This window comes from Poecilia formosa, unplaced genomic scaffold (assembly GCF_000485575.1).
Source record: "Poecilia formosa unplaced genomic scaffold, Poecilia_formosa-5.1.2 Scaffold20, whole genome shotgun sequence".
NCBI classification, from domain to species: Eukaryota; Metazoa; Chordata; class Actinopteri; order Cyprinodontiformes; family Poeciliidae; genus Poecilia; species Poecilia formosa.
This window is the reverse complement of record NW_006799959.1, coordinates 556842-582604: the sequence shown is the minus strand read 5'-3', so window position 1 is coordinate 582604 and position 25763 is coordinate 556842. Positions and strand designations below refer to the sequence as shown.

Genomic DNA, 25763 nt, shown 5'->3' with positions numbered 1-25763 from the left:
TTTATTCTAATTTAAAGCTAGATTATTCCAAAAATTAAATTTCTGATGCCTTATAAGTTAGAAAATGAATTGATTCTGATGCAGTGCGTGATTTATAACTGCAAAATGGAGCTTAAACGAGATTAATGCATAAATACGACGTTCAGTTTCTCCTCTTTTCTGTGTTTTCTTCCTGTCCTCTGAAGCCCCATCAGTTGAGCCTGGCTCTGCTGGAGGGTTCTTCCTGTTCACAGGGAGTTGTTTCTTTCCACTGTGCCCACATGCTTGCTCAGTATGAGGAATTGCTGCTGATGTAATTTGCCTCCATTGTATTAAACTGAGGATCAAATAGTAAAGCCTGTAGCTGAATTTGAATCCATAGATGTTTAATTAATTGCAAATTGAACATAAATTAACATATTTTAATTTAATTAAAAGCAGTGAGCCTTTAAAACCACAATAAATGGACAAAATATTTGTCAGAAATAATGTGAATAAAAACTAAAAGCAATATAAATGTTTCAATTTTGACCATTTTAATTGAATTGGACTGAATTTAAACTCTTAGTTAAATAAAATAGATTAGTGGCTCTATAATGTGACACGCAGCAATACGTGTCACACTATTGCTGCTTGGATTCTTACAAGAATCACCTGTAAAATCAGAGTAATTTAATATAAACTAATTATTCTGCAAACTCATTAAGAAGTGAAGATATTGTGCAATGCCTCCCTCTGCGTGTGGACTGGGTGACAACTGGAGAACAGAAACCCGGACCACTGTTGGGTCCAGTTGTCCATCTGCCAAGTGCAGGTTTGGCAGCCAAATGGGCCGAGTGAAAACCCCAGAACCAAACGGGCCCAATGAAAACTCCAGAACCAAACGGGCCCAATGAAAACCTCAGAACCAAACAGTCCCAATGAAAACCCCAGAACCAAACGGGCCCAATGAAAACCCCAGAACCAAACAGTCCCAATGAAAACCCCAGAACCAAACGGGCCCAATGAAAACCCCAGAACCAAACGGGCCCAATGAAAACCCCAGAACCAAACGGGCCCAATGAAAACTCCAGAACCAAACGGGCCCAATGAAAACCCCAGAACCAAACGGGCCCAATGAAAACCCCAGAACCAAACGGGCCCAATGAAAACCCCAGAACCAAACGGGCCCAATGAAAACAGACTTGGAGCCTGATCTCCTAAAGCTACAAACATGCAGAACAGCTTGGCACTAGAACGATGTAAAATATCACTAGCTGCGTTTTTATTGGCCATAAAAATGTACAAATTGAAATTACAACATTTAATTGGCTAAATCAAAACATGCTGTAAAAAAAAGAAGAAAACTTTTTCTCTAAAAAGTTTTTGCACTAGGATGAGGCTGTATTGAAATTAGTGTATTTTTGCAAAACTGCAATGGAATTTTTTTTTTTCTCATTACAAGTCATGTGATCAACAACAGGATTTTACTGCTAGTGAAAAAGACAAAGAATACGACAGGAAGTGGTAGGAAAATGATGGCACAAAGTGTTTTTTAACGATTTATCGCGTAAATAATCATATGCACATGCGATTTTAATTGCATTTCTTATTTAATTGAAACACAGAAATTGTGAAATTGTATTTTTATTTTTTGCAAAGTAAACACAGCTCATTTCTGATATGACCTCTGCAGAAGACATCTTAAAAGCCCTATAAAGACCATCCATAATCTTGTAATTTTTTATTTTATATAGTAATCTGAATCAGTTTTATGTGTTTCCATTTATTGGACTCCTTATTTTCTGCTTTGCTGTCTGTGCAGGTGGATAAAGTTTGAGGAAAAGGTGGAGAAAGGAGGTGAGCGCTGGAGTAAACCCCACGTGGCGACGCTGTCCTTGCACAGCCTGCTGGAGCTGCGCACCTGCATAGAGAAAGGCACCATCATGCTGGAGTTGGAGGCGTCCACTCTCCCTCAGGTTGTTGGTGAGTAAATTGATCATGTGACCCGTGGAGCCGCGCTGCAAAGCCTGATAAAGGTCATCATGTTCCTGCAGTGTGCTGTAGTCTGAGTCTGAGGCGTCTTTGGTTTGTTTGCACATTAGCTGGACTCAGAAAGTAGTTTCCAAAATCAAAATGGTGGCTCTAAAACTTCCCCAGTCTAAGGGCAGTTCATTGTCTCCAGTTGCACTGAGATTATGACGTCTCTGTGTTGGTCTGCACGAAGGAAGAGCTCCCACTCAGACTGATTAATGTGATGTAATTGACCGCGCAGCCCGAAAAGAACCGGCGCTCTGACTGATGGGCCATTAACTGTACTAACCGTCCGCAGGAAGAGAGTTTCCCCGAGGCTGGCTTCTGTCCGCTTTGAGGCTTCTGATCTTTTTAAAAATAGTTCAGACCTTAAGATTGAACCATATCCTGCCAGCAAGACTCTTAAACGGGAACATTTCACTCCTGGAGTCGCTAATTGAGTTTTTACAAGTATGAAGATCCTTTCTACTACAGTTTGGATCGGCGTTTCGACTGCATTGTGAAATTCAGGGTTTGCATTAAACATGTTAGCAGCTGGAGAACTTTTGCTGCTTCATATATTATGAAACAGGATGCTAGTAGAGCACATTATGTATATTTATGAGGTAAATACGGAGCAGTTACTTATATTCAGTTACTTGCAGGTGTACTTATATGTGCCATTTCAAAAACCTCCTGTTTTTGAAATGGCATTGTGCTGTTACCTAGCAACCTCAGCCAAGCCCAGCCCCGTTACCTAGCAACCCCAGATGACCCCAGCCCCACTACCTAGCAACCCCAGACGAGCCCAGCCCTGTTACCTAGCAACCCCAGATGAGCCCAGCCCCGTTACCTAGCAATCCCAGACGACCCCAGCCCTGTTACCTAGCAACCCCAGATGAGCCCAGCCCTGTTACCTAGCAACCCCAGATGAGCCCAGCCCCGTTACCTAGCAACCCCAGCTGAGCCTAGCCCCGTTACCTAGCAACCCCAGACGAGCCTAGCCCCGTTACCTAGCAACCCCAGATGAGCCCAGCCCTGTTACCTAGCAACCCCAGATGAGCCCAGCCCTGTTACCTAGCAACCCCAGATGAGCCCAGCCCCGTTACCTAGCAACCTGATGGTTGAATAACTTAAATAACAGATTAAAAACAGTAAATATCTCTGTAGTTGAGCTCGTATGTCTATTCATTCAACAATTTATTAGAAAAGGGGTTTTGGACGGACAATTTCATTACATAAAACGTAAAAATAATATGAATGTTTTCTGCATTACAACAAAATCTAAACTAAGATTTGACGCAACAGTTGTTTGCTTTCAGAGATGATCACTGACAACCAGATAGAGATCGGCCAGCTGAAAGCAGACCTGAAGGACAAGGTGATGTACACGTTGCTACGGAAACACCGCCACCAGACCAAGAAGTCCAACCTCCGCTCCCTGGCCGACATTGGGAAAACGGTTTCCAGCGCAAGTAGGCTGTTTTCCAACCAGGACAACGGTAACAGTGGTGCCAGTTTGGTGCAGTCTTTTCAGCTTTTCACTCTAGAAAATCAGAACGGGAAAGTCGTGATTCGACAGAGAAAATATACTAAATTAATTTGGATTTGAGTGACGAGAAATACAGTGAGTTTTGAGTGCTGAACTGCAAATGACAGCGTTTGTGTGGGACTCTTATTAGAGCCCAGTTGGTCAAATTAGTTTCATACGGAACCAGAAGATGCAGGGAAACATTATTTACTGGGTATTCCTGGATGCATATTCATTTTTGTAGCATCTTGAATCAACTAACTCTGAAACTTTTGACATCATATAAGAATCTCTGTAGATAGAAATAAATAAACATTTTGAGATTAATTTAAGAAATTCTCAAGAAACAACAAGGACAATTTTTATTTTGATAAGTTAACAATTTGCCTGAAAAAATCTGAAATTTTGAGGAGAGTCTCAGAAATTTTCTAAAAAAAAAAAGAGAGAGGGCTTTCTGATTTTCAAACAAATTGCCTTGTTTTTTCTGAAACAGTTTTGAGTTTAATATAAAAATTTCTCAGATTTTTCTAGCAAATTTTCTGGAAAATGTCAGGGATTAAACTAAAAAATGTTATAGAGTTTTTCTCTTATTTCTTATCTTAAAACACAAAAGTTTAAACAACGCAGTGAAAAAGTGTTTGCTCTCCTTTTAGATCAACAAACAAATTTAATACAAGACAAGGATAACCTTAAAAAACTAAAATTATAATTCAGATTATTTTAAGAAGTGAAACAGCATTTCCCAACCCACCTGGATGTTTGTGAAACAATTTTTGCCCCAGTTTTAAGTCATGAATGAACTGTAATTAGGACTGGAACGATTAATCTGATTAATCGCTACGAGTCAATCATTAAAAATGATTATCAACTAATTTTGTAATTGATTTATCATTTGCTGGACTATAAAGAGTCTGAAAGAACAACATATTCAAATAAAACTGTCAAATATAAATTTGCATTTAAGATAAAACAAAACCTAATATATTCCACTTCTAATTCATCAAGTGGCACTTTTACATTCACTTGGTTCAAATTGTCTTAAACAAACAAAAAAACATCTCATATTAAGCGAAATTTATTAATCTGTTAATCCCAAAAATTATCACCAGATCAGCATGTTGGTGTTAGAAATATTTCTTAGCTGCAACAACTGATCAGTCGTTCACTAAAGGAACGCTATGTCAGTTTAGAGGAGTTTAGAGCTGCGTCAGCTTCATATGCATCATTTATAAAACTAACACTTCATTTCAGAACAAGAACATCAGACCAAATATAAAGCATGGCAGTGGTAGTGCTGCCAAATGGATTTAATCTGTTGCTCTTGTTGGAAAGTCCTGCATATCCAACCTTAAGCTCAAACATACTTGGGTTATGAGGTGAGAAAGATCCGCATGTCTGTCTCTAAATGACAAATAAATCCAACTGCACTGCAAAAACACAAATCTTTACAAGTATTTTTAATCTAGTTTCTGGTGTAAATATCTTAGTACTTTTGAAGTAAGACAAAATTAACCTTTAAGTACTTTTCAGAAAGATATAGGAGCTTGTTTTAAGTAAATAGTTCCTTAAAGTTGATAAAAAAGGTTTAGTTCAGATTATTTCACTTGTTAAAAGTGAAATAATCTGAACTAAAACTTTTTCATTAATATTAAGTATTTATTGATGTAAAAAGAGCTCCTAAATCTTGCTGAAAAGTTACTTGTAAGTTATCTTTGTCATATTTAAAGTGTACTAACATATTTGCACTAGAAACTAGACCAAAGATACTTGGTAAGATTTGTGTTTTTGGGGAGGATTTGGAGATTCCTAGTCATAGTTAAAGTGATTGAGTTGCTGCTGCATAACCCCAAACAGGCCAATCCCTCATGGTCAAAAATGATTAAATGTGGATAAAATAAAAATAATTCAGCTAAAAAAAAGGAAATTCATCCCAGAAACGTCGTCAGTAATCACAAACTCTAATATCAGTTTTTGCCTGTGAGGACACGATAACCAGCTGTTAGGTTTAGACGACAATCATCTTTTGAGGCCAGGTTGGTTTGGATACATTTTTCCCTTAATACATTTTTAAACATTAACATTTGTTTGGTGATTTGAAAGGTTAAAGTTTGGCAAGAAAAAAAAATATATAAAAGGAATAAACAGCAAACACTTGTGCTGTAGATCAGTTTCCTGTGTTCGAGCGACAGGCGTTTGGTATCAGCTCTCTAACTGCACTTTAAAATGTATTTCAAGGCGCTTGCATTAATCTCCTAACACAGAGGAGCCAAAGTGATGCAAGTTTTTATTGCTGTGGTGGAAAAACCCCAAGGCCGAAACAAAAGAATAAAAGAATAAAGCTGACTAAGTTGTTTAGAACTGACAAGTAATTAATTTGTCAATAAGAGATGATTTAGTACACAGAAGAGTGAAAGCAGGAGAAATACACTGCAAAAACACAAAATCTTACCAAGTATTTTTGGTCTAGCTTCTAATATAAATGTCTTAGCATTCTTGAAATAAGACAAAACTAATTTACAAGTAACTTTTCTGCAAGAATTATGAGCTTGTTTTAAGTCAATAATTCCTTAATATTTGTGAAAAAGTTCTAGTTTCAGTGGCAGATTATTTCACTTATAGCAAGACATTTTTCCCATGATATTAATGAAATTAATACATTTTTTTGTAATAATAAGAAACTACTGACTTAAAACTAGCTCCTATATGTTGCTTGAAAGTTTCTTATACTTCAGGTTTGTCATATTTCAGGTTTCCTAAGATTTTGTGTTTTTGCAGCTCTGCTTCTGAATTACAGTTGCATCAAAATTAGCATGTTTCCGTCTCCTAACTGGGGAAATTAGCATCTGGATTTAGCACACAGGCCTAACTGACTTTATGGACATGTTTGCTTTGATTGTAAAACGTTGAGTAACTCGATGTAATTAATCTGTGACCAACCATGAAGTGAAGTTATTTATTGGCTCTTATCAGATGTGAGAAACATGTGGATGATGAAACAACAGGCTGCGCCATCATGTCAAAGTCTGGATCGTAGTAAAGATAAAGAACATCAGTGATAATCATTAATGGGTTATAACGCCTTGGAGGATAAAGTGCATAATCAAGAGTTGAAACCACTGCTTGCTTCTCCAGTTTAACATCACCATTCCTCTGAACTCACTGTTTCTCTGCACAGCTTTTAACACACCGATTATTCCCTCCCTATCAAATCTGTTAACAGTCTTGATTTTGTTTGCCTATCGACTGTCCTTCATCTCGACCTTTCCTCCTGTCTGTCCCCTTTTCTTGCTTGCCTGGACTGCTTCTGATAACCCTCTGCTGCCGCTAAAAGCCCGCAGTCCTCTGGAGAACTCTGTGACCTGCCTGTCGGGTCACATCTCCATGGAGGACCTGCAGAACCAAAGGAGTACCAGTATGGACTGGCTTAGTAAGTTCCCCAGACCCGGTTGCAACATGCTGAACACCTAGTGGTGAAAAAAAGGTGAATTGGACTTACAAATGGACAAAAAAAAAAAAAAAAGACATCCATATTTGAACTGGGGTTAAAAAAAAAAAAAAAAAAAGACATCCATATTTGAACTGGGGTTGTGTGGAGTATTTATGAGCAATAAGTATCTTCTCTGCTGTCAGATCAGTTTGGAGGATTAATCAGAAAATCTCACATGGAGTCAAGTTGAAGCTGCAGCTTGTAACTTCCATTAAAAATATGTTTTACATATTTGTTGAACTCTCATTATGTCATTACAGTAGTATGAGACAGATAATCTGTGGAAAAAGCTAGCGCCTTACCAAACAGTGAGTGAGTTACTTCATTCCATAAACCTTCTCCCAGAATGCAGTGCGGCTCAGTATTTATTCTAAATAGTGAATATTGAATAGATATCAGATGTATTGTCTATTGATATTGATCATGTGTCTATCGTGATATATTGTTATTGATTTATTGTCCAGCTGTAGTCAGAATGCTGAACATGAACTAAGTCATTTTAACCTAATGGAAGTGAAGTTAGAGTAACAGTTGACCTGGTTACTTATTGTTCAGAAATATTTCACACAATTTTATAAAAAAAGAAGAAACGAAGCATCACTGTGCAGGAACATTTCTACGTTTTCCTTTAGTCTTTATGGTCAGTTCCCTCGTTATTGATGTAAAATTTAAGAACGACAAATAAAGTCAACCTCAAAAGCAGATTTCTTAATGCTGGCTGCATCATACTGACAGGCCTGGTTTTACCCACAATGCTGAGGGGGCAGATTTATGAAAAAGCTTCAGTGGCGCCGCTCGTCCTCCTACCTGCTGAGGGCCGTGATGAGAGGTCGCATCACGCTGTCAGAAACTGAGCATCAGCAGAGCGTCAGTCACAGGAAAGCACTTAGTGGGCCGTTTTGGTGTGAGCGGATAGCCTCACCTGTTAGCGGTGACTCTGAGTGGATGCTGAGCAGCTGCTGGGCAAGCAGGAAAGTTTAATAAACCATGAGAACGGTGTGTAAACTTCACCAACATCAGGGCTGCTTAAGTTTGGATCCAACATGCAATAAAAACTAGATTCTTTAAATCAGGCAGAGTTAGCAATAATTATCTTAGCTGAGGTTATAGATGCACCGATCCAATATTAATATTTGTATCAATACTGAAAAAAATAAAAGATCAGGTGTCTGTCAGGTGCCAGTCCAAGTTATATTAAAATTCCTAACTTTACTTTCTGAACCATTTGAAATTGTTGCAGTTTCATTTTTACATTTCTACTGTTTTTGTCAGTTTAAGTTTCTTTATTATTTATTTTACATGGGCTGTTATGCTCCTAATTTAACTGACTGAACCAATTAAAGTAGTTTTTTCGTGTTTGACCAAGCTGGTGAAGCTGTTGGTGTTTTTAAGTGAGCTGTACCAGTGCAGAGTTACTTAATATATTTGTTATTCAGTACATTTAAGTCCGTGTTTATTGGGCCGATATTAAACCTCAGATATTGATATCTGAAGTGAAAAAAGTGGATCAGTGCATACCTAGAAGGAGATAGTTTTGTTTTTTAAGTGTTTTGTGGATTGGGAGAATACTTACTTTGTTTCCATTAAATTAAGTAAAATAAAAATTAAATGTTTCCATCCATTGGCTTTTAGTGAGTAATTTTGTCAGATGTTGACATTGCGAATGGCTGTAAGAAACAGGAAGTAGAGATTGCAAACTGGCACAGATTTTCTTTTTTTGGTCTCAGATAAATGGAGAGAGTCTCTTTTCTGAGCTGGAGGTTTGAACTTTGAAATATTTCTGAGTTTTGTGCCTGTGGTAAAACACTGAACCAGCCAGATTTACAAGCATGTGGGCCCCTGAACTGATGCATTATGGGTTTAATACACCCACTAGCCAATAACGCCATGTTGTTCCCAAAGACATCGACTTTAATATTTTTCTATTGTGTATATATTCATAAAAGTCATAAAAATTAATCAGCTTACCCCCAAAATATATCTCAGCTACAGGGATAATCTGGACATGCATTTCTTCATTTCTGGCTTGGCATGGACATTGCAGCGGAGCGGTAAAGGTTCTGGTGATGCATGTGGAGCAAAGCCTCTGGGCCACTGTCTTTTTCCTGGGTCTCCTCCGCCTCCATCAGTTTTATCTCATTCTCAGCTCTGAAAAACCGACTAATTTAAAACTTAATCCGTTTCTGCATCGCAACAGATAGTCCGACAACGCCTCACAAGAACCTGGCGTCCAGCAGCTTGAATGACATCTCTGACAAACCAGAGAAGGACCAGGTGAGTCAACCGACATCTGTAATCGATTCACCATGTTTCTGTTATTACACTGCAAAAACACAACATTTTACTGAGTAAATTTGGTCTAAATTCCAGTGGACATATCTTAGTTCACTTGAAATCAGACAAAACTAATTTATAAGTAGCTTTGCAGCAAGAAATGGGAGCTTGTCTTAAGTAAAATTATTGAATTTAATATTGATGAAAGAGTGCAGGTTCCACTGGGAAATTATTTCACTTATGAGAAAAAATGCTTGTTGTAAGTGAAATAATCTGCCAATGAAACTAGAACTTTTTCATCAATATTATAAATTGATTGACTCAAAACAAGCCCCTAAACGTTGCTGAAAAGTTACTTGTAAGTCAATTTTGTCTCATTTCAAGTGCACTAAGATATTTGCACTAGAAACTAAACAAACATTACATGGCAGATTTTGTGTTTTTGCATTTTTTTAAAGACAAATGTGCAAATTATTGAGGTATAATCTTCTAAATTTTAAAGCTAATGTAGCTACTGTCCTAAAATATCCAGAATGCACAGTTTTCCTTCCTTTCTCTTGTGAAAAATATAGAATAACCTGGTGAGAACAAAACAGACCGGAAATACTGTCAGTGGTTGCTATGGTGATTCCCGCCTTTTTTGTCCTGAATGGAAAGAGGGGAGGAGCTCAAATTCTCTGTTCATCAGCCATGAACCACAAAATATTCTTGCCAAGTTCTTTGGTAATTAATAAATATAAATAATTTATGTAATTTTAACTAAGCTAGAGCAAGAAAAGTTTGGTCTGATTCAACTTCAGACTGTGACAGAAAAAAAGTTGCACCTTTTTATTCAGTGTATGTAAATATCTGGTTTCAACTGTATTGGTATTTTAATAAAATTTGGTTTAAGAAATCAATAGAAACAGCTGCTAAGTATAAAGAATAAATTGCCTTCTTTATTATGTTTTCTTTTATTTGTAATAAGACACAAGGTCTTACTCGTCTTTTATTTATAGGTCAAAGTTAAGTGGCTAAACAATCTACCAGAAAAAAGTATTTTTCTGAAAATAAGTGAAAAAACATTCAAAATCCGATGAAAAACTTTGACAGACTTTCAAAAAGGAGAACTAATAATCATAACCAACAAATAAACCAACAAAATGTGTAATTATTTACAACTTTCCAACAGCTTTTTGTCTGTTTTTTAAGGTTACTGACCATGAATTCTCCACTTCTGTCCACAGTTCACTGCTGGAAACCTTAAGTCAATCTCTGTACGCTCAAACAGCACTAGAAAATGGCAAGCATATTTTATTTTCTGGAAAATAACAGTGTATGAAAAGCGCTCCTCTCCAACTAAATGTCAAAAGCAGAGCGATGTTCTTGGAAAGGCAGAGAGGCGAGAAGTGTCGATCATTTATTTAACATCTTAATGGAAATGACATTTGTAGGGAGCAGAGGCAGACGGGAGCTACGGCTTGATGTCGCCTCATCCACAGGAAATCGGTTCCTGCACTGCAGAAACACAAAATCTTACAGGTATTTTTGTTCTAGTTTCTAGTGCAAATATCTTAGTACAGTTGAAATAAGACAAAATTAACTTACGAGTAACTTTTCAGAAAAATATAGGAGCTTATTGAAAAATGACTTTTGTCTTATTTCAGCAGTAGTACATTAACTGCACTAGAAACTAAAAATACTTGCTAAGGTTTTGTGTTTTTGCAGTGTGCAAAGAAAGACTGAAACCCATATAATGTCTAATGTTTCCATCACCATTAGAAGTTTATTGCAAGAGTGTAAGTATATAAAAAATGTTTACACCTGTGGTTAATGTGTAAAGTTTGTGGAAAACCAGGATTTATTGGTGATGGGTGTTACATGTCCAGTCACAAAAAGTTGAAGTTAATTTCCATGTTTAGTTTTAACCCACTCTGAGACTTGCTAATCCTCAAGAGCACCAGAAGCTAGCTTTGGTACGTTAGAGTATTATGATCATTTCAAGCTGTTGATTGATCGGGGAAGAAATATGGAAAAATTTCTGCTGAGATAAATGGGAAAAGAGAAGTTTTATTTACCGTTAATTTGCATTACTTAATCAGTTCAATTTTAAAATAGTTCATTTTTCCGTAAAGGGAAATTAAATGCCGTAACTGATGTCATCGGCGTATCTCCAGTCGTTGCAGATGGTGATGCTGTGGGCAGAAAGGGACGTCAGTAGCAGTCAGTGGCCATGTTTGTGTCCAAATGCCATGTAGATTTCACGCAAACTTTAATATGTCGCAAAAAAGGAAAATACAAATGATGCATGTTCACATTTACTGCTTTTAAATTGTGATTTCGTCAGATGTTGATGCTATGTTTAGGTGATAAACAGGAAGTAGATGTTGCAAACTAACATGGACCAAAAATCTTAGAAAAATGGAGAGTTTTCCAATCTATTTCGGATATTTGGATTTAGAAATGTTTGAGTTTGTGCCTCTGGTAAGGCACAGACACACCAGTGGATGGGAATGTTTGCTTCATCAGAACTTATGTTTCCATCTCTCATTTAGCACAGAAACTCTTACACTGAAAATCCAAAAAACAACCTAAAGACTTTTTTGCAAAATTGAGGAAGTTATTTTGAATTTTCCCATTTCCATCAACCTTTTCTAATGTAATTTTTCAAAATACACATGAAAAAATGTTGAAGCAAAGTTAATTTGTAGACAAAACAAGCAGGTTTCTATAATAAATTAACCTTAAACAGGACTTTATCACTTACTTCATCTTTGAATATACATTTGATCTGATTGGTGAATAGTTACCACAAGTCAAGAGATAAATTACCAAGAAACAAGTCTCTGAAGTGATTCCACACCCACTCATCCCATAAATACAGTTCAGAGGGATTCCACTGGCTACAATCATTTCCTCTCATGACTGATAAGTTGGAGATAAAACGCCGACAGAAACAAAGGCAGGTTTACAATGCCAAGTAAACACAACGTCAACTCAGAGTAACTCAGAGTAACAGAGTTGTCAAGTGAAAGAAAAGCAGCATCATCCTGTGGGAGGCTTTTCTGTAAGAGATTTTTATTTGCAAAGATTTTTCAGAAAACTATAATTTTTCCTCCACTTCTAAATCATGCAGTAGTTGTTACTGTGTTGCTCTATCTCATGTGAATTCATATAAATAGCATTAAAGCTTAATGCAACTTATTGAGCTTACATTACTTTATTTTCCCCATTTCCGATTTTTTTCATGGCAGTCTGAGCCGCGGTTATTATAATTAACTAAAACAAACAAAATAACGAAGCAGAAATTGAGAAAACACTTTCATTAACTGGAATACATAAAAACAGCAGTTAATGGGGAAACAATTATAACTAAATGCGTTTATAAAACAAAAACATACTGATATAATATTCTTCCTTTTTGTTTTTATTAATCTATTTATTAACCTTTCAAACTGATGTGAAATTTCTTTATTTTTCCCCACACAAACAGTTTACCTCGGCACTACATGCTCCGAACTCACAGCTATGCTAAGCTAGGCTACGCTACGCTAGTTCTCAAAGTGCCGACTTTAAAATTTGGAGAAAACACCAGTCAGTTGGTTGTTCAAAATATATATATATACTTTTTAAGTAATATCTTCTGTTGAGTATTATTGCCCAATCATAGTCACAATATAACACTTTTCCATGAAAAAACTAAAGCTATTACTAAAACTAACAAAAGGTAACCTAAAATCTGTCTTTCCTGTTTGCTCTGGTACTTTTCATGCGACGCACTAAAGTCTGCACAGTTCAGGTCAAGATGCAATACTTAAAACTTTTGCCTTTTGGATGTAACTGGTTTTAAAAAATAGTGACAAGAACCAGAAATCCTGACATGAAACTTTCATAGTTTAATTAAAGCAATTTGAACAAATTTGATTGTTTGAAAAGCATCTTCTGCAGTAAATTTGGTAAATTCAGCTAGCTAAAATGTCAGCTAATATGCTCAAACAGTAAATATCCCTCACTATGGGGACATTTTTAAAAAATGAATTCCCCAACTTCAGCTGCAGTGTCGCTGTATACTTTTTGTTGACATAGTTTTTTTTATTTTATCTTTATTGATTCTCAAGGAAGTATCATTTACATGACCTTAGGCCTCTACATCACAAAACTAACTTCAACATTTGAAATAAGGCGGACAAGTAAACCATTACATTATAACGGTCAACTTCACTTCCCTGAGAAAGATTACATCGCAGGGAGCAAAAGAGACGGTGAAAGAAAAAACAAAAGAAAATAAAAAATTAAGTTAGAAATGTTAAAAGCAAACCACAAAAAAAAGAATACAGCAACAAAAAACATAAATAATTATGAAGTATGTCTATCAAAGGAGACAGACATACTCCTATGTCTATTTTGATGAAACCTGAAACCTCCTGGATTATCCAGGAGGTTTCACCAAGTTTGGTCTCTAAAAATGAAATCAGATCTTCTAAGTTTTACACATTGTACCCAAATCTGCCACCACTGACAGAACTGAGGCTGTTATTTTTTCCATTTCATTCATGTTGAATGTATGTTGTTGACATACTTTCGTCTGGAAATTTTAGAAAACTTCCCCTGAACTGACAGAGTGAAGTCCAAGGAACACGGGTCCAAAGGTCAACCTGTGGTTGTGTCTTAGTAAATGTTTTCCATCCCTTTATGTTCTGCTGGTAGTGATGGCAATAAGTACCACAGTACTATTCCACAACAATCCGACCCAGATGGTCAGGATTAGTTTGCATATTGTGGTCATAAAGTACCTCAGTTTTAATAAAATAACATATAAAACATATAAAAGAGTTATTCAAGTGAAGTGAACTTTATATTTCCTGATAAGATTTTTTTTATTACTGACAACTTGACCAGAAATAATTTACTTTCTTTAATTGTGATGATGGAAGGGGGGTAAGCTCTTTAAATTTAGGAAATAATAATAGAAAATGTAACATTTAATAGATGTTATTAAGTACACAGCGGAAAGACTTAAATATTTCCATAAATGCCAAACCTTCAGAGCTCGGCAAGTGAACCTTTTGTTTTCGACATTTACACTCAAAGAATCCATCTTATTTGATTTGCATCGTTTCATTTAGAGCAAACTCTTTTTCTTTGTTGCTCCAGCTGAAAAACAAGTTCATGAAGAAGCTGCCAAGAGACGCAGAGGCCTCCAACGTCCTGGTGGGGGAGGTGGACTTCCTGGACGCCCCATTTGTGGCGTTTGTTCGTCTGCAGCAAGCCGTGATGCTGGGAGCGTTGACCGAAGTTCCCGTTCCCACAAGGTGGCCGACATGCAACAATTAACTGAAATATAATTATAGCTTTATTTTCACATTAATTCTACATTTCAGTTTTAATTTCAGTCAAGCAATCAGAAACCAGACAGAAGCTTTTAATTATAAAATGTTTTCTCCTTCATTGATTTAGTGCACGGGTGTCCAAAACGTTTTGCAACAGTTTTGGACTTTTTTAGGGAAAAAAACTATTTTTTTCCACTGAGGGGAAAAAAGTATTCTGACTTCTTTCTCAAAATCTGATTTATGATCCCAGAAGATTAAAGTCAGAATTTTGAAGGAAAAAGTCAAAATTCAGAGAAAAAAAAGGTTAAAACTCTCAGATTAATGTCAGAATTCAATGAGAAAAATGTGCAAAAATAATTCTATTATCAAAACAAACACAAAATATTGAAATGAAAAACACTTGAATCTGTAAATCATTTTCGATGGATTATGAGAACATGATCCAAGTTTCTTTTAATTATATATAGTTTTTTAATTTAAGTCCTTTTTAGCCTCATTTAATTAATGAGTTCACCCCAGTTCTACTTTTGAGTAAAAGTTACTGGATGTTTGTGATGCTATGCAGTATCAAAGTAAAATGAACGCAAAAAATGTGGTTAATAAGAGAAGAGTAATTTGTGTTGTTGCTCAAGTTTTCCATTTTAAGATGACTACATCATTTTTTTAATCAGTAAATATTTTATTAATTTGTTTTATGGATATTACCCCCAACACTCTGGTAAAAATAAATCTGTGCTAGACTTTAATCGTGGACAAGGGCCACACAGAATAATTCCCAGAGCCGCAGACGGCCCCCGCGCCACACTTTGGACACCCCTGATTAATTCTCTGCTTTGCTTCTCTTTGTAGGTTTTTGTTCATCCTGCTTGGACCCAAAGGCAAAGCAAAGTCATATCATGAGATTGGCAGAGCAATCGCCACCCTGATGTCTGATGAGGTTAGACTGGCTCATAAATCCACTGAAATTATACTTCAGTTATACTTCTTATGTGGTACAAAAGTATCAAATGATCTGGGAGATCGCAGCTCAAAGATGTGCATTGTTGCTTGAAATTCACTCTGATTAGTAGTTGCCTTCTTCTTTCACAAACTTGATTTTTACTACAGGCAAGATACTGACTACTGCTGACTAACTCACAGAACCCCCTGTGAAAAAAGCCAAACTGTCCCTTTGAAGCAATAAATTTCTTGTAAACTTTGAAAAAACTCCAATAGGTCTGCACTTTTATTCCTTTCTTCTGAAAACAGAAAATATTTAAACTTTTATTTAGAATTATTTGGCCTTAGTTATTTGCCAAATGCTGTTTACTGAGTGGAAAATCATCTAGGATAATTAATTGCAAGGCAAACAAATAAAATAAACTCAAAGACCCCTGAGGAAAGCATTTGAGTTGATTAAAGTGATAAAACGGCGTTGCTCTCCACAGTTTTTGGGTTGATTAGATTGGATTAGTTGTTTATTTAGTGTTTGCAAGTCGCTGCTCTCTTTCCCTATTTAGTAATCCTCAGACCTGCTATCACAGTTCACTGGAGCCACATGCTTTCCCGTCACACGTTTTCCGCTCCAATACGTCTGTGTGTTTGTTCGCAGGTCTTTCATGATATTGCCTACAAGGCGAAGGACAGGCAGGACCTGCTGGCCGGGATCGATGAGTTCCTGGACGAGGTGATCGTTCTTCCTCCTGGAGAGTGGGACCCGACCATCAGGATAGAGCCTCCCAAATCGCTGCCGTCCTCTGACAAAAGGTCAAAAATGCAGGAAATCACAAAATCTTTAGAGTATTTTTGGTACCCAGCTTATGTTGCATATAATATCATTTTATAAACAAACAGATTTATGTTTCATTTAGAATGCCTAGCAAGGGAATTTATTAGTGGTGAGAATCTTTTACTATTCTCACGGTTTGATTTAGAGTGATTATTCGTAATAATTTCTGCTTTAATCTATAGGTGTGTAAAGAATACTTGTGATTTACTGCAATCAGAATGAGAAATGAGACATTAAAACGACATTTTAAATATTAATCAAGCTATTTTTTTTACTTTTAATCCCTCTTTGCATCCTTTATTTTGTCTTTACAAAGGGTTTTATTTCTGCATAAGGCAATAGAACCATATTACCATATTATATTAAATAGCATTTTCATAGCAAATGTAGGTAACACACTTATTGGAAAATACATAATAAGCCCTTTTCAAAGTGGATCTTTTACCTAAAATTCATATATTGGATGTTTTCATTCTTCCATATGGATATCAAATGCTTAGTTTTTCTTTTTTGTTTTAAATAACACCCAGCCTTTTGTTGGCAATACGTTTATGTTTTTTGGTGTCTGGAAAATGAGCCTTCTCAAAAACCTTCGGAGTGTTACATCACAAATCAGCAGACACTGCCCGTCACCTAGCAACCCCAGGGAAGCCCAGCCCTGTTACCTAGCAACCCAAGCCGAGCTCCAGCATGATAGGTCAGCTAATTATACCGCTGTACAATGGCTGCTGGAAAAGACGTACCATCCAGAAACCACTTGTTGCATTCTTGTTGGTTGTGCAGGAGGCTCTACTTGTGACATTCAGAGATGTACGGGAGTACAAACCCGCATTCGCTTGCATTCTTATTCTCATATGTAAACTTTGAGCAGGGGGCATGGCTAGCACCAGCTTATTTGGCTTTAAAGTCACAATTAAATCAGGCTGAAATCTCAATATATAAGAATGATTTTGTGCAAAAAATGTAATGAACATGTTGTGAAGACCATAGACCTATGCTAACCTGCTCAAGGAAGCATAGCACATCCTCAGAATGCTGTGTGAGCATGACAGTCTGCAGAATCACCCAAACTCATCCAGCTGCACAACACAGTGTTTAATTATGAAACTGCCACAGTTCGTATTATATAAACCTGCAGTCAGCACTGATCTATCAGGCTATTTAATCACCTAATGGATCAGCATCATCCAACTGGAAACAGGAACCAAGTAGGTGACATCATGATGGGAAAGGTAGCAGTTAAATCAGGTTGTGTGAGCAGCTTCAGTGGGCCAAACGTTGACCTAAATCAAATAAATAATTCCAGGCGGCTTTGTGTTGATCAGATGTCACAGCAGCAACTGAAGAAACTTATTTCCGTTTCAGGAAAAACATGTACGCAGGAGGGGATTCCCAGATGAACGGAGACATGCCGCATGATGGCGGTCATGGAGATGGAGGCGGGCACGCTACAGGGGAGGAGCTGAAGAAGACAGGAAGGTAAAAAATAAACAGATCTATATGGATGACGTTTTATTTATTGGATTGTACACTGCAAAAACACAAAATCTTACCGAGTGTTTTAGTTTCTACTGGAAATATCTTAGTAAACTTGAAATAAGACTACACTAACTTATAAGAAACTTTTCAGCAAAATATAGCAGCTTGTTTTAAGTCAGTAATCCCTTAACAATCAAGAAAAGGTTTTTGTTTCAATGGCAGATTATTTTACTTATGAGAAAAATGTCTTGTTATAAGTGAATTAGACATTTCCCCATGTTTTTAGTGAAGTCATTTGTACTTTTTCATCAATATTAAGGCTTTATTGGCTTAAAACAGGTTTCTATGTGTTACTAGTTACTAGTAAATTAGTTTTCTTATTTTAAATGTACTAAGATATTTGCAGTAGAAACTAGACTAAAATACTTGGTAAGATTTTGTGTTTTTTCAGTGTAAATAAGAATCTCATCCCGTTATTAAGTCAGTTTTTTTGTCGTCAGGTTTTGTGGTGGTCTCCTTCTTGACATCAAGAGAAAGGCGCCTTTCTTTATCAGTGACTTCACCGACGCGCTTCACATTCAGGTCCTGTCGACCATTTTGTTTATTTACTTGGGAACTGTGACGAATGCCATCACCTTCGGTGGTCTGCTGGGGGACGCTACAGAAAACATGCAGGTCAGAGCGGGTTTTTAACCAAAGTGTGTCAGCCAAACTGTCGGATTTCCTGTTTTTAACCCTCCCTCTCCATGTCTGCAGGGTGTCCTGGAGAGTTTTCTGGGCACTGCCATCGCCGGAGGTGTTTTCTGCTTGTTGGGGGGTCAGCCTCTCATTATTCTGAGCAGCACCGGTCCGGTTCTGGTGTTTGAAAGGCTTCTCTTTAACTTCAGCAGGTAAGTTTGGCATCTTCTCAGTATAACTCTAAATTAGAGTTTTAATAAATATGAAAAAGATGTTAACTGTTAGCCTTGCTAAGAAAGTTTTGTAGTTTACTGTCTTGAAATTACACAAAGTAAATCAAATTTACCTTCATCTTGTTGGAAAGAAACTTCAACTTAGAGGCCTAAACATAAACGAAAACTCACCAAACTTTACCTTTAATTGTCCCCTGGTTTAAATTTTAGCATTTTTGATTGAATTAAAAATGGCTGTGACCAAACAGCTCTACAGCGCCCCCTAAAGTGAGAGAGGCCAACTGGTAAATAGTACGGAGCTGAAATTTGGGACGTACATAGAACCCTGTGAAACAATAAGAAAAAGTGTCTTGGAGGCATTTTCTAAACCAAACAGGAAGTCAGCCATTTTGGGTCAAAAGGTAATTTTTGCACTTTTTTACCTTCATGATTTAGTACTAATTACATTTATTAAATAAAAATGTTCCAATATGGAAGAAATATTGCTATGATACACAAAGACACGTTGCCATAGCAACTGATAACAACTCCACTCTGTGTATCAGGATTCAACCCAAAAAACACTCAAACATTTCCCACACAAAGAACAGAACATTCATGTTTATTTTGTGATCATTAATTAGTCATCGCTGTGGTAGATTAGCTGTAATCTACCACAGATTAGTGTAAACTAATCTACCAATTCCTTTCCCTCGATATTTTTTTAAATTAAAACTTTTTCTGACCTTGTTATAGATTAGCTATCAGCTAATCTACCACTGCAGTGACTGATTAGCTACCGCTGCTATCAGCTAATGTAACACTGCAGTGACTGATTAGCTACCGCTGCTATCAGCTAATGTAACACTGCATTGACTGATTAGCTACCGCTGCTATCAGCTAATCTACCACTGCAGTGGCTGATTAGCTGATGATCTGTCAGAGTTGTTGTTTAGGTCATCTTTTTTAAAATTTTGTAACTGAACCAAAATGCACAGAATTCCACAGCACATTAAGATTGTCAAAGTCAAGCTAGCATAGCTAACCTACTTTCCTTTCCCTCGATATTTTTTTTAAATTAAAACTTTTTCTGACCTTGTTATCTAGTTGTAGTGTTGGCAGTTAGTACCAAAGCACTGCGTCCCTTTTTGTTTTATATATCATGCGGACATTTAAGATTTAGTGCATTATATTGCCAACTTAGCAGCTAAGACCAATGCTAGTCATCATAAGCGAGCAGCTTTTTGCTCTCCACTGGGGAAATGGGAGCGGGATCTCCATGTCATGAACTTCTCTGGTTTTGACGGTGTTTTGTGTCCTTTTTCTACGTAGGGATAACAATTTCGACTACATGGAGTTCCGGCTGTGGATCGGCCTGTGGTCGGCGTTCTTCTGCCTGGTGCTCGTTGCCACTGACGCCAGCTTCCTGGTGAAGTACTTCACCCGCTTCACGGAGGAGGGCTTCTCCTGTCTCATCAGCTTCATCTTCATCTACGATGCCTTCAAGAAGATGATCAAATTAGCTCACCACTACCCCATCAACTCGGTGTACAACATGGAAAACATCACGCAGTACGAATGTCTCTGCATGGGCCCCACGCTCTTAGGTGAGCCGTCCGTTTCATCTTAAGACTTTGCATCAGAAGAATTTCACTCACAGGAAATAAAAATACAGATTTTGGGCCTTTTTGGTGCTTTACTTTTTTTTTTAAATGTCAGTAAATTTGGCCCCACCACTGTCTTCAAATTACCGTATTTTCCGCACTANATTAATTGCAAGGCAAACAAATAAAATAAACTCAAAGACCCCTGAGGAAAGCATTTGAGTTGATTAAAGTGATAAAACGGCGTTGCTCTCCACAGTTTTTGGGTTGATTAGATTGGATTAGTTGTTTATTTAGTGTTTGCAAGTCGCTGCTCTCTTTCCCTATTTAGTAATCCTCAGACCTGCTATCACAGTTCACTGGAGCCACATGCTTTCCCGTCACACGTTTTCCGCTCCAATACGTCTGTGTGTTTGTTCGCAGGTCTTTCATGACATTGCCTACAAGGCGAAGGACAGGCAGGACCTGCTGGCCGGGATCGATGAGTTCCTGGACGAGGTGATCGTTCTTCCTCCTGGAGAGTGGGACCCGACCATCAGGATAGAGCCTCCCAAATCGCTGCCGTCCTCTGACAAAAGGTCAAAAATGCAGGAAATCACAAAATCTTTAGAGTATTTTTGGTACCCAGCTTATGTTGCATATAATATCATTTTATAAACAAACAGATTTATGTTTCATTTAGAATGCCTAGCAAGGGAATTTATTAGTGGTGAGAATCTTTTACTATTCTCACGGTTTGATTTAGAGTGATTATTCGTAATAATTTCTGCTTTAATCTATAGGTGTGTAAAGAATACTTGTGATTTACTGCAATCAGAATGAGAAATGAGACATTAAAACGACATTTTAAATATTAATCAAGCTTTTTTTTTACTTTTAATCCCTCTTTGCATCCTTTATTTTGTCTTTACAAAGTGTTTTATTTCTGCATAAGGCAATAGAACCATATTACCATATTATATTAAATAGCATTTTCATAGCAAATGTAGGTAACACACTTATTGGAAAATACATAATAAGCCCTTTTCAAAGTGGATCTTTTACCTAAAATTCATATATTGGATGTTTTCATTCTTCCATATGGATATCAAATGCTTAGTTTTTCTTTTTTGTTTTAAATAACACCCAGCCTTTTGTTGGCAATACGTTTATGTTTTTTGGTGTCTGGAAAATGAGCCTTCTCAAAAACCTTCGGAGTGTTACATCACAAATCAGCAGACACTGCCCGTCACCTAGCAACCCCAGGGAAGCCCAGCCCTGTTACCTAGCAACCCAAGCCGAGCTCCAGCATGATAGGTCAGCTAATTATACCGCTGTACAATGGCTGCTGGAAAAGACATACCATCCAGAAACCACTTGTTGCATTCTTGTTGGTTGTGCAGGAGGCTCCACTTCTGACATTCAGAGATGTACGGGAGTACAAACCTGCATTCGCTTGCATTCTTATTCTCATATGTAAACTTTGAGCAGGGGGCATGGCCAGCACCAGCTTATTTGGCTTTAAAGTCACAATTAAATCAGGCTGAAATCTCAATATATAAGAATGATTTTGTGCAAAAAATGTAATGAACATGTTGTGAAGACCATAGACCTATGCTAACCTGCTCAAGGAAGCATAGCAGGTCCTCAGAATGCTGTGTGAGCATGACAGTCTGCAGAATCACCCAAACTCATCCAGCTGCACAACACAGTGTTTAATTATGAAACTGCCACAGTTCGTATTATATAAACCTGCAGTCAGCACTGATCTATCAGGCTATTTAATCACCTAATGGATCAGCATCATCCAACTGGAAACAGGAACCAAGTAGGTGACATCATGACGGGAAAGGTAGCAGTTAAATCAGGTTGTGTGAGCAGCTTCAGTGGGCCAAACGTTGACCTAAATCAAATAAATAATTCCAGGCGGCTTTGTGTTGATCAGATGTCACAGCAGCAACTGAAGAAACTTATTTCCGTTTCAGGAAAAACATGTACGCAGGAGGGGATTCCCAGATGAACGGAGACATGCCGCATGATGGCGGTCATGGAGATGGAGGCGGGCACGCTACAGGGGAGGAGCTGAAGAAGACAGGAAGGTAAAAAATAAACAGATCTATATGGATGACGTTTTATTTATTGGATTGTACACTGCAAAAACACAAAATCTTACCGAGTGTTTTAGTTTCTACTGGAAATATCTTAGTAAACTTGAAATAAGACTACACTAACTTATAAGAAACTTTTCAGCAAAATATAGCAGCTTGTTTTAAGTCAGTAATCCCTTAACAATCAAGAAAAGGTTTTTGTTTCAATGGCAGATTATTTTACTTATGAGAAAAATGTCTTGCTATAAGTGAATTAGACATTTCCCCATGTTTTTAGTGAAGTCATTTGTACTTTTTCATCAATATTAAGGCTTTATTGGCTTAAAACAGGTTTCTATGTGTTACTAGTTACTAGTAAATTAGTTTTCTTATTTTAAATGTACTAAGATATTTGCAGCAGAAACTAGACTAAAATACTTGGTAAGATTTTGTGTTTTTTCAGTGTAATTAAGAATCTCATCCCGTTATTAAGTCAGTTGTTTTGCCGTCAGGTTTTGTGGTGGTCTCCTTCTTGACATCAAGAGAAAGGCGCCTTTCTTTATCAGTGACTTCACCGACGCGCTTCACATTCAGGTCCTGTCGACCATTTTGTTTATTTACTTGGGAACTGTGACGAATGCCATCACCTTCGGTGGTCTGCTGGGGGACGCTACAGAAAACATGCAGGTCAGAGCGGGTTTTTAACCAAAGTGTGTCAGCCAAACTGTCGGATTTCCTGTTTTTAACCCTCCCTCTCCATGTCTGCAGGGTGTCCTGGAGAGTTTTCTGGGCACTGCCATCGCCGGAGGTGTTTTCTGCTTGTTGGGGGGTCAGCCTCTCATTATTCTGAGCAGCACCGGTCCGGTTCTGGTGTTTGAAAGGCTTCTCTTTAACTTCAGCAGGTAAGTTTGGCATCTTCTCAGTATAACTCTAAATTAGAGTTTTAATAAATATGAAAAAGATGTTAACTGTTAGCCTTGCTAAGAAAGTTTTGTAGTTTACTGTCTTGAAATTACACAAAGTAAATCAAATTTACCTTCATCTTGTTGGAAAGAAACTTCAACTTAGAGGCCTAAACATAAACGAAAACTCACCAAACTTTACCTTTAATTGTCCCCTGGTTTAAATTTTAGCATTTTTGATTGAATTAAAAATGGCTGTGACCAAACAGCTCTACAGCGCCCCCTAAAGTGAGAGAGGCCAACTGGTAAATAGTACGGAGCTGAAATTTGGGACGTACATAGAACCCTGTGAAACAATAAGAAAAAGTGTCTTGGAGGCATTTTCTAAACCAAACAGGAAGTCAGCCATTTTGGGTCAAAAGGTAATTTTTGCACTTTTTTACCTTCATGATTTAGTACTAATTACATTTATTAAATAAAAATGTTCCAATATGGAAGAAATATTGCTATGATACACAAAGACACGTTGCCATAGCAACTGATAACAACTCCACTCTGTGTATCAGGATTCAACCCAAAAAACACTCAAACATTTCCCACACAAAGAACAGAACATTCATGTTTATTTTGTGATCATTAATTAGTCATCGCTGTGGTAGATTAGCTGTAATCTACCACAGATTAGTGTAAACTAATCTACCAATTCCTTTCCCTCGATATTTTTTTAAATTAAAACTTTTTCTGACCTTGTTATAGATTAGCTATCAGCTAATCTACCACTGCAGTGACTGATTAGCTACCGCTGCTATCAGCTAATGTAACACTGCAGTGACTGATTAGCTACCGCTGCTATCAGCTAATGTAACACTGCATTGACTGATTAGCTACCGCTGCTATCAGCTAATCTACCACTGCAGTGGCTGATTAGCTGATGATCTGTCAGAGTTGTTGTTTAGGTCATCTTTTTTAAAATTTTGTAACTGAACCAAAATGCACAGAATTCCACAGCACATTAAGATTGTCAAAGTCAAGCTAGCATAGCTAACCTACTTTCCTTTCCCTCGATATTTTTTTTAAATTAAAACTTTTTCTGACCTTGTTATCTAGTTGTAGTGTTGGCAGTTAGTACCAAAGCACTGCGTCCCTTTTTGTTTTATATATCATGCGGACATTTAAGATTTAGTGCATTATATTGCCAACTTAGCAGCTAAGACCAATGCTAGTCATCATAAGCGAGCAGCTTTTTGCTCTCCACTGGGGAAATGGGAGCGGGATCTCCATGTCATGAACTTCTCTGGTTTTGACGGTGTTTTGTGTCCTTTTTCTACGTAGGGATAACAATTTCGACTACATGGAGTTCCGGCTGTGGATCGGCCTGTGGTCGGCGTTCTTCTGCCTGGTGCTCGTTGCCACTGACGCCAGCTTCCTGGTGAAGTACTTCACCCGCTTCACGGAGGAGGGCTTCTCCTGTCTCATCAGCTTCATCTTCATCTACGATGCCTTCAAGAAGATGATCAAATTAGCTCACCACTACCCCATCAACTCGGTGTACAACATGGAAAACATCACGCAGTACGAATGTCTCTGCATGGGCCCCACGCTCTTAGGTGAGCCGTCCGTTTCATCTTAAGACTTTGCATCAGAAGAATTTCACTCACAGGAAATAAAAATACAGATTTTGGGCCTTTTTGGTGCTTTACTTTTTTTTTTAAATGTCAGTAAATTTGGCCCCACCACTGTCTTCAAATTACCGTATTTTCCGCACTACAAGACGCACCGGATTATAAGGCGCACCTTCAATGAAAGGCCTATTTTAAAACTTTTTTCATATATAAGGCGCACCGCATTATAAGGCGCATAGAATAGACGCTACAGTAGAGGCTGGAGTTACGTTATGCATCCACTAGATGGAGCTGCACTACAGGGAATATCAACAAAATAGTCCGACTCCGGTCGGTTAGGAGAGCCTCCTGCGATTGGGCCGGAGCGTGGCCGGACGATGGTCACCCTTCTCCGTTCGCGCACAGCATGTTCGTGGAGAACGTGGTGCTAAATGACCTGCAGACAACCTGATTATAGACGGTCGGTAGGTAGATAGGTCAATCAAACTTTATGAACAAACCAGCATTCTGACAACTATCCCAGCATGCACCGCACGCTTCTTCTTCTATGGGCGAAAATGAAGTCGGCGGCTGCTTACCGTAGTTGCTAGACCTGTTGTGCCTCAATATTGGTCCATATATAAGGCGCACCGGATTATAAGGCGCACTGTCGGCTTTTGAGGAAATTTAAGGTTTTTAGGTGCGCCTTATAGTGCAGAAAATACGGTAAACAAATTGGTGTCAATTGGTGTACAAACATTTAAGACTTTAAACATCTTGTATAATTTTATATTTTATGTTAATAGAAGTTAACATAAAATAGTATATTTTATATTAATATTAAAATAACAATTATTTTATGAATTATATTAACAAATTAT

The 25763-nt window shown here is 37.5% G+C and overlaps 1 protein-coding gene across 1 annotated transcript in view; it reads left to right on the top strand.

The window, feature by feature from the left end:
* slc4a4a (solute carrier family 4 member 4a) overlaps positions 1 to 25763 on the top strand; it is a 71321-nt gene that overhangs the window by 25873 nt on the left and 19685 nt on the right. The window contains exons 6-20 of the mRNA XM_016669114.1: positions 1784 to 1944; positions 3294 to 3473; positions 9187 to 9263; positions 14397 to 14554; positions 15422 to 15509; positions 16164 to 16318; positions 17706 to 17819; positions 18320 to 18494; positions 18576 to 18709; positions 20042 to 20333; positions 20737 to 20891; positions 22278 to 22391; positions 22892 to 23066; positions 23148 to 23281; positions 24614 to 24899. Coding sequence (XP_016524600.1) covers positions 1784 to 1944; positions 3294 to 3473; positions 9187 to 9263; positions 14397 to 14554; positions 15422 to 15509; positions 16164 to 16318; positions 17706 to 17819; positions 18320 to 18494; positions 18576 to 18709; positions 20042 to 20333; positions 20737 to 20891; positions 22278 to 22391; positions 22892 to 23066; positions 23148 to 23281; positions 24614 to 24899 — 2398 coding nt within the window. The remainder of the gene's footprint in view (positions 1 to 1783; positions 1945 to 3293; positions 3474 to 9186; positions 9264 to 14396; positions 14555 to 15421; positions 15510 to 16163; positions 16319 to 17705; positions 17820 to 18319; positions 18495 to 18575; positions 18710 to 20041; positions 20334 to 20736; positions 20892 to 22277; positions 22392 to 22891; positions 23067 to 23147; positions 23282 to 24613; positions 24900 to 25763) is intronic.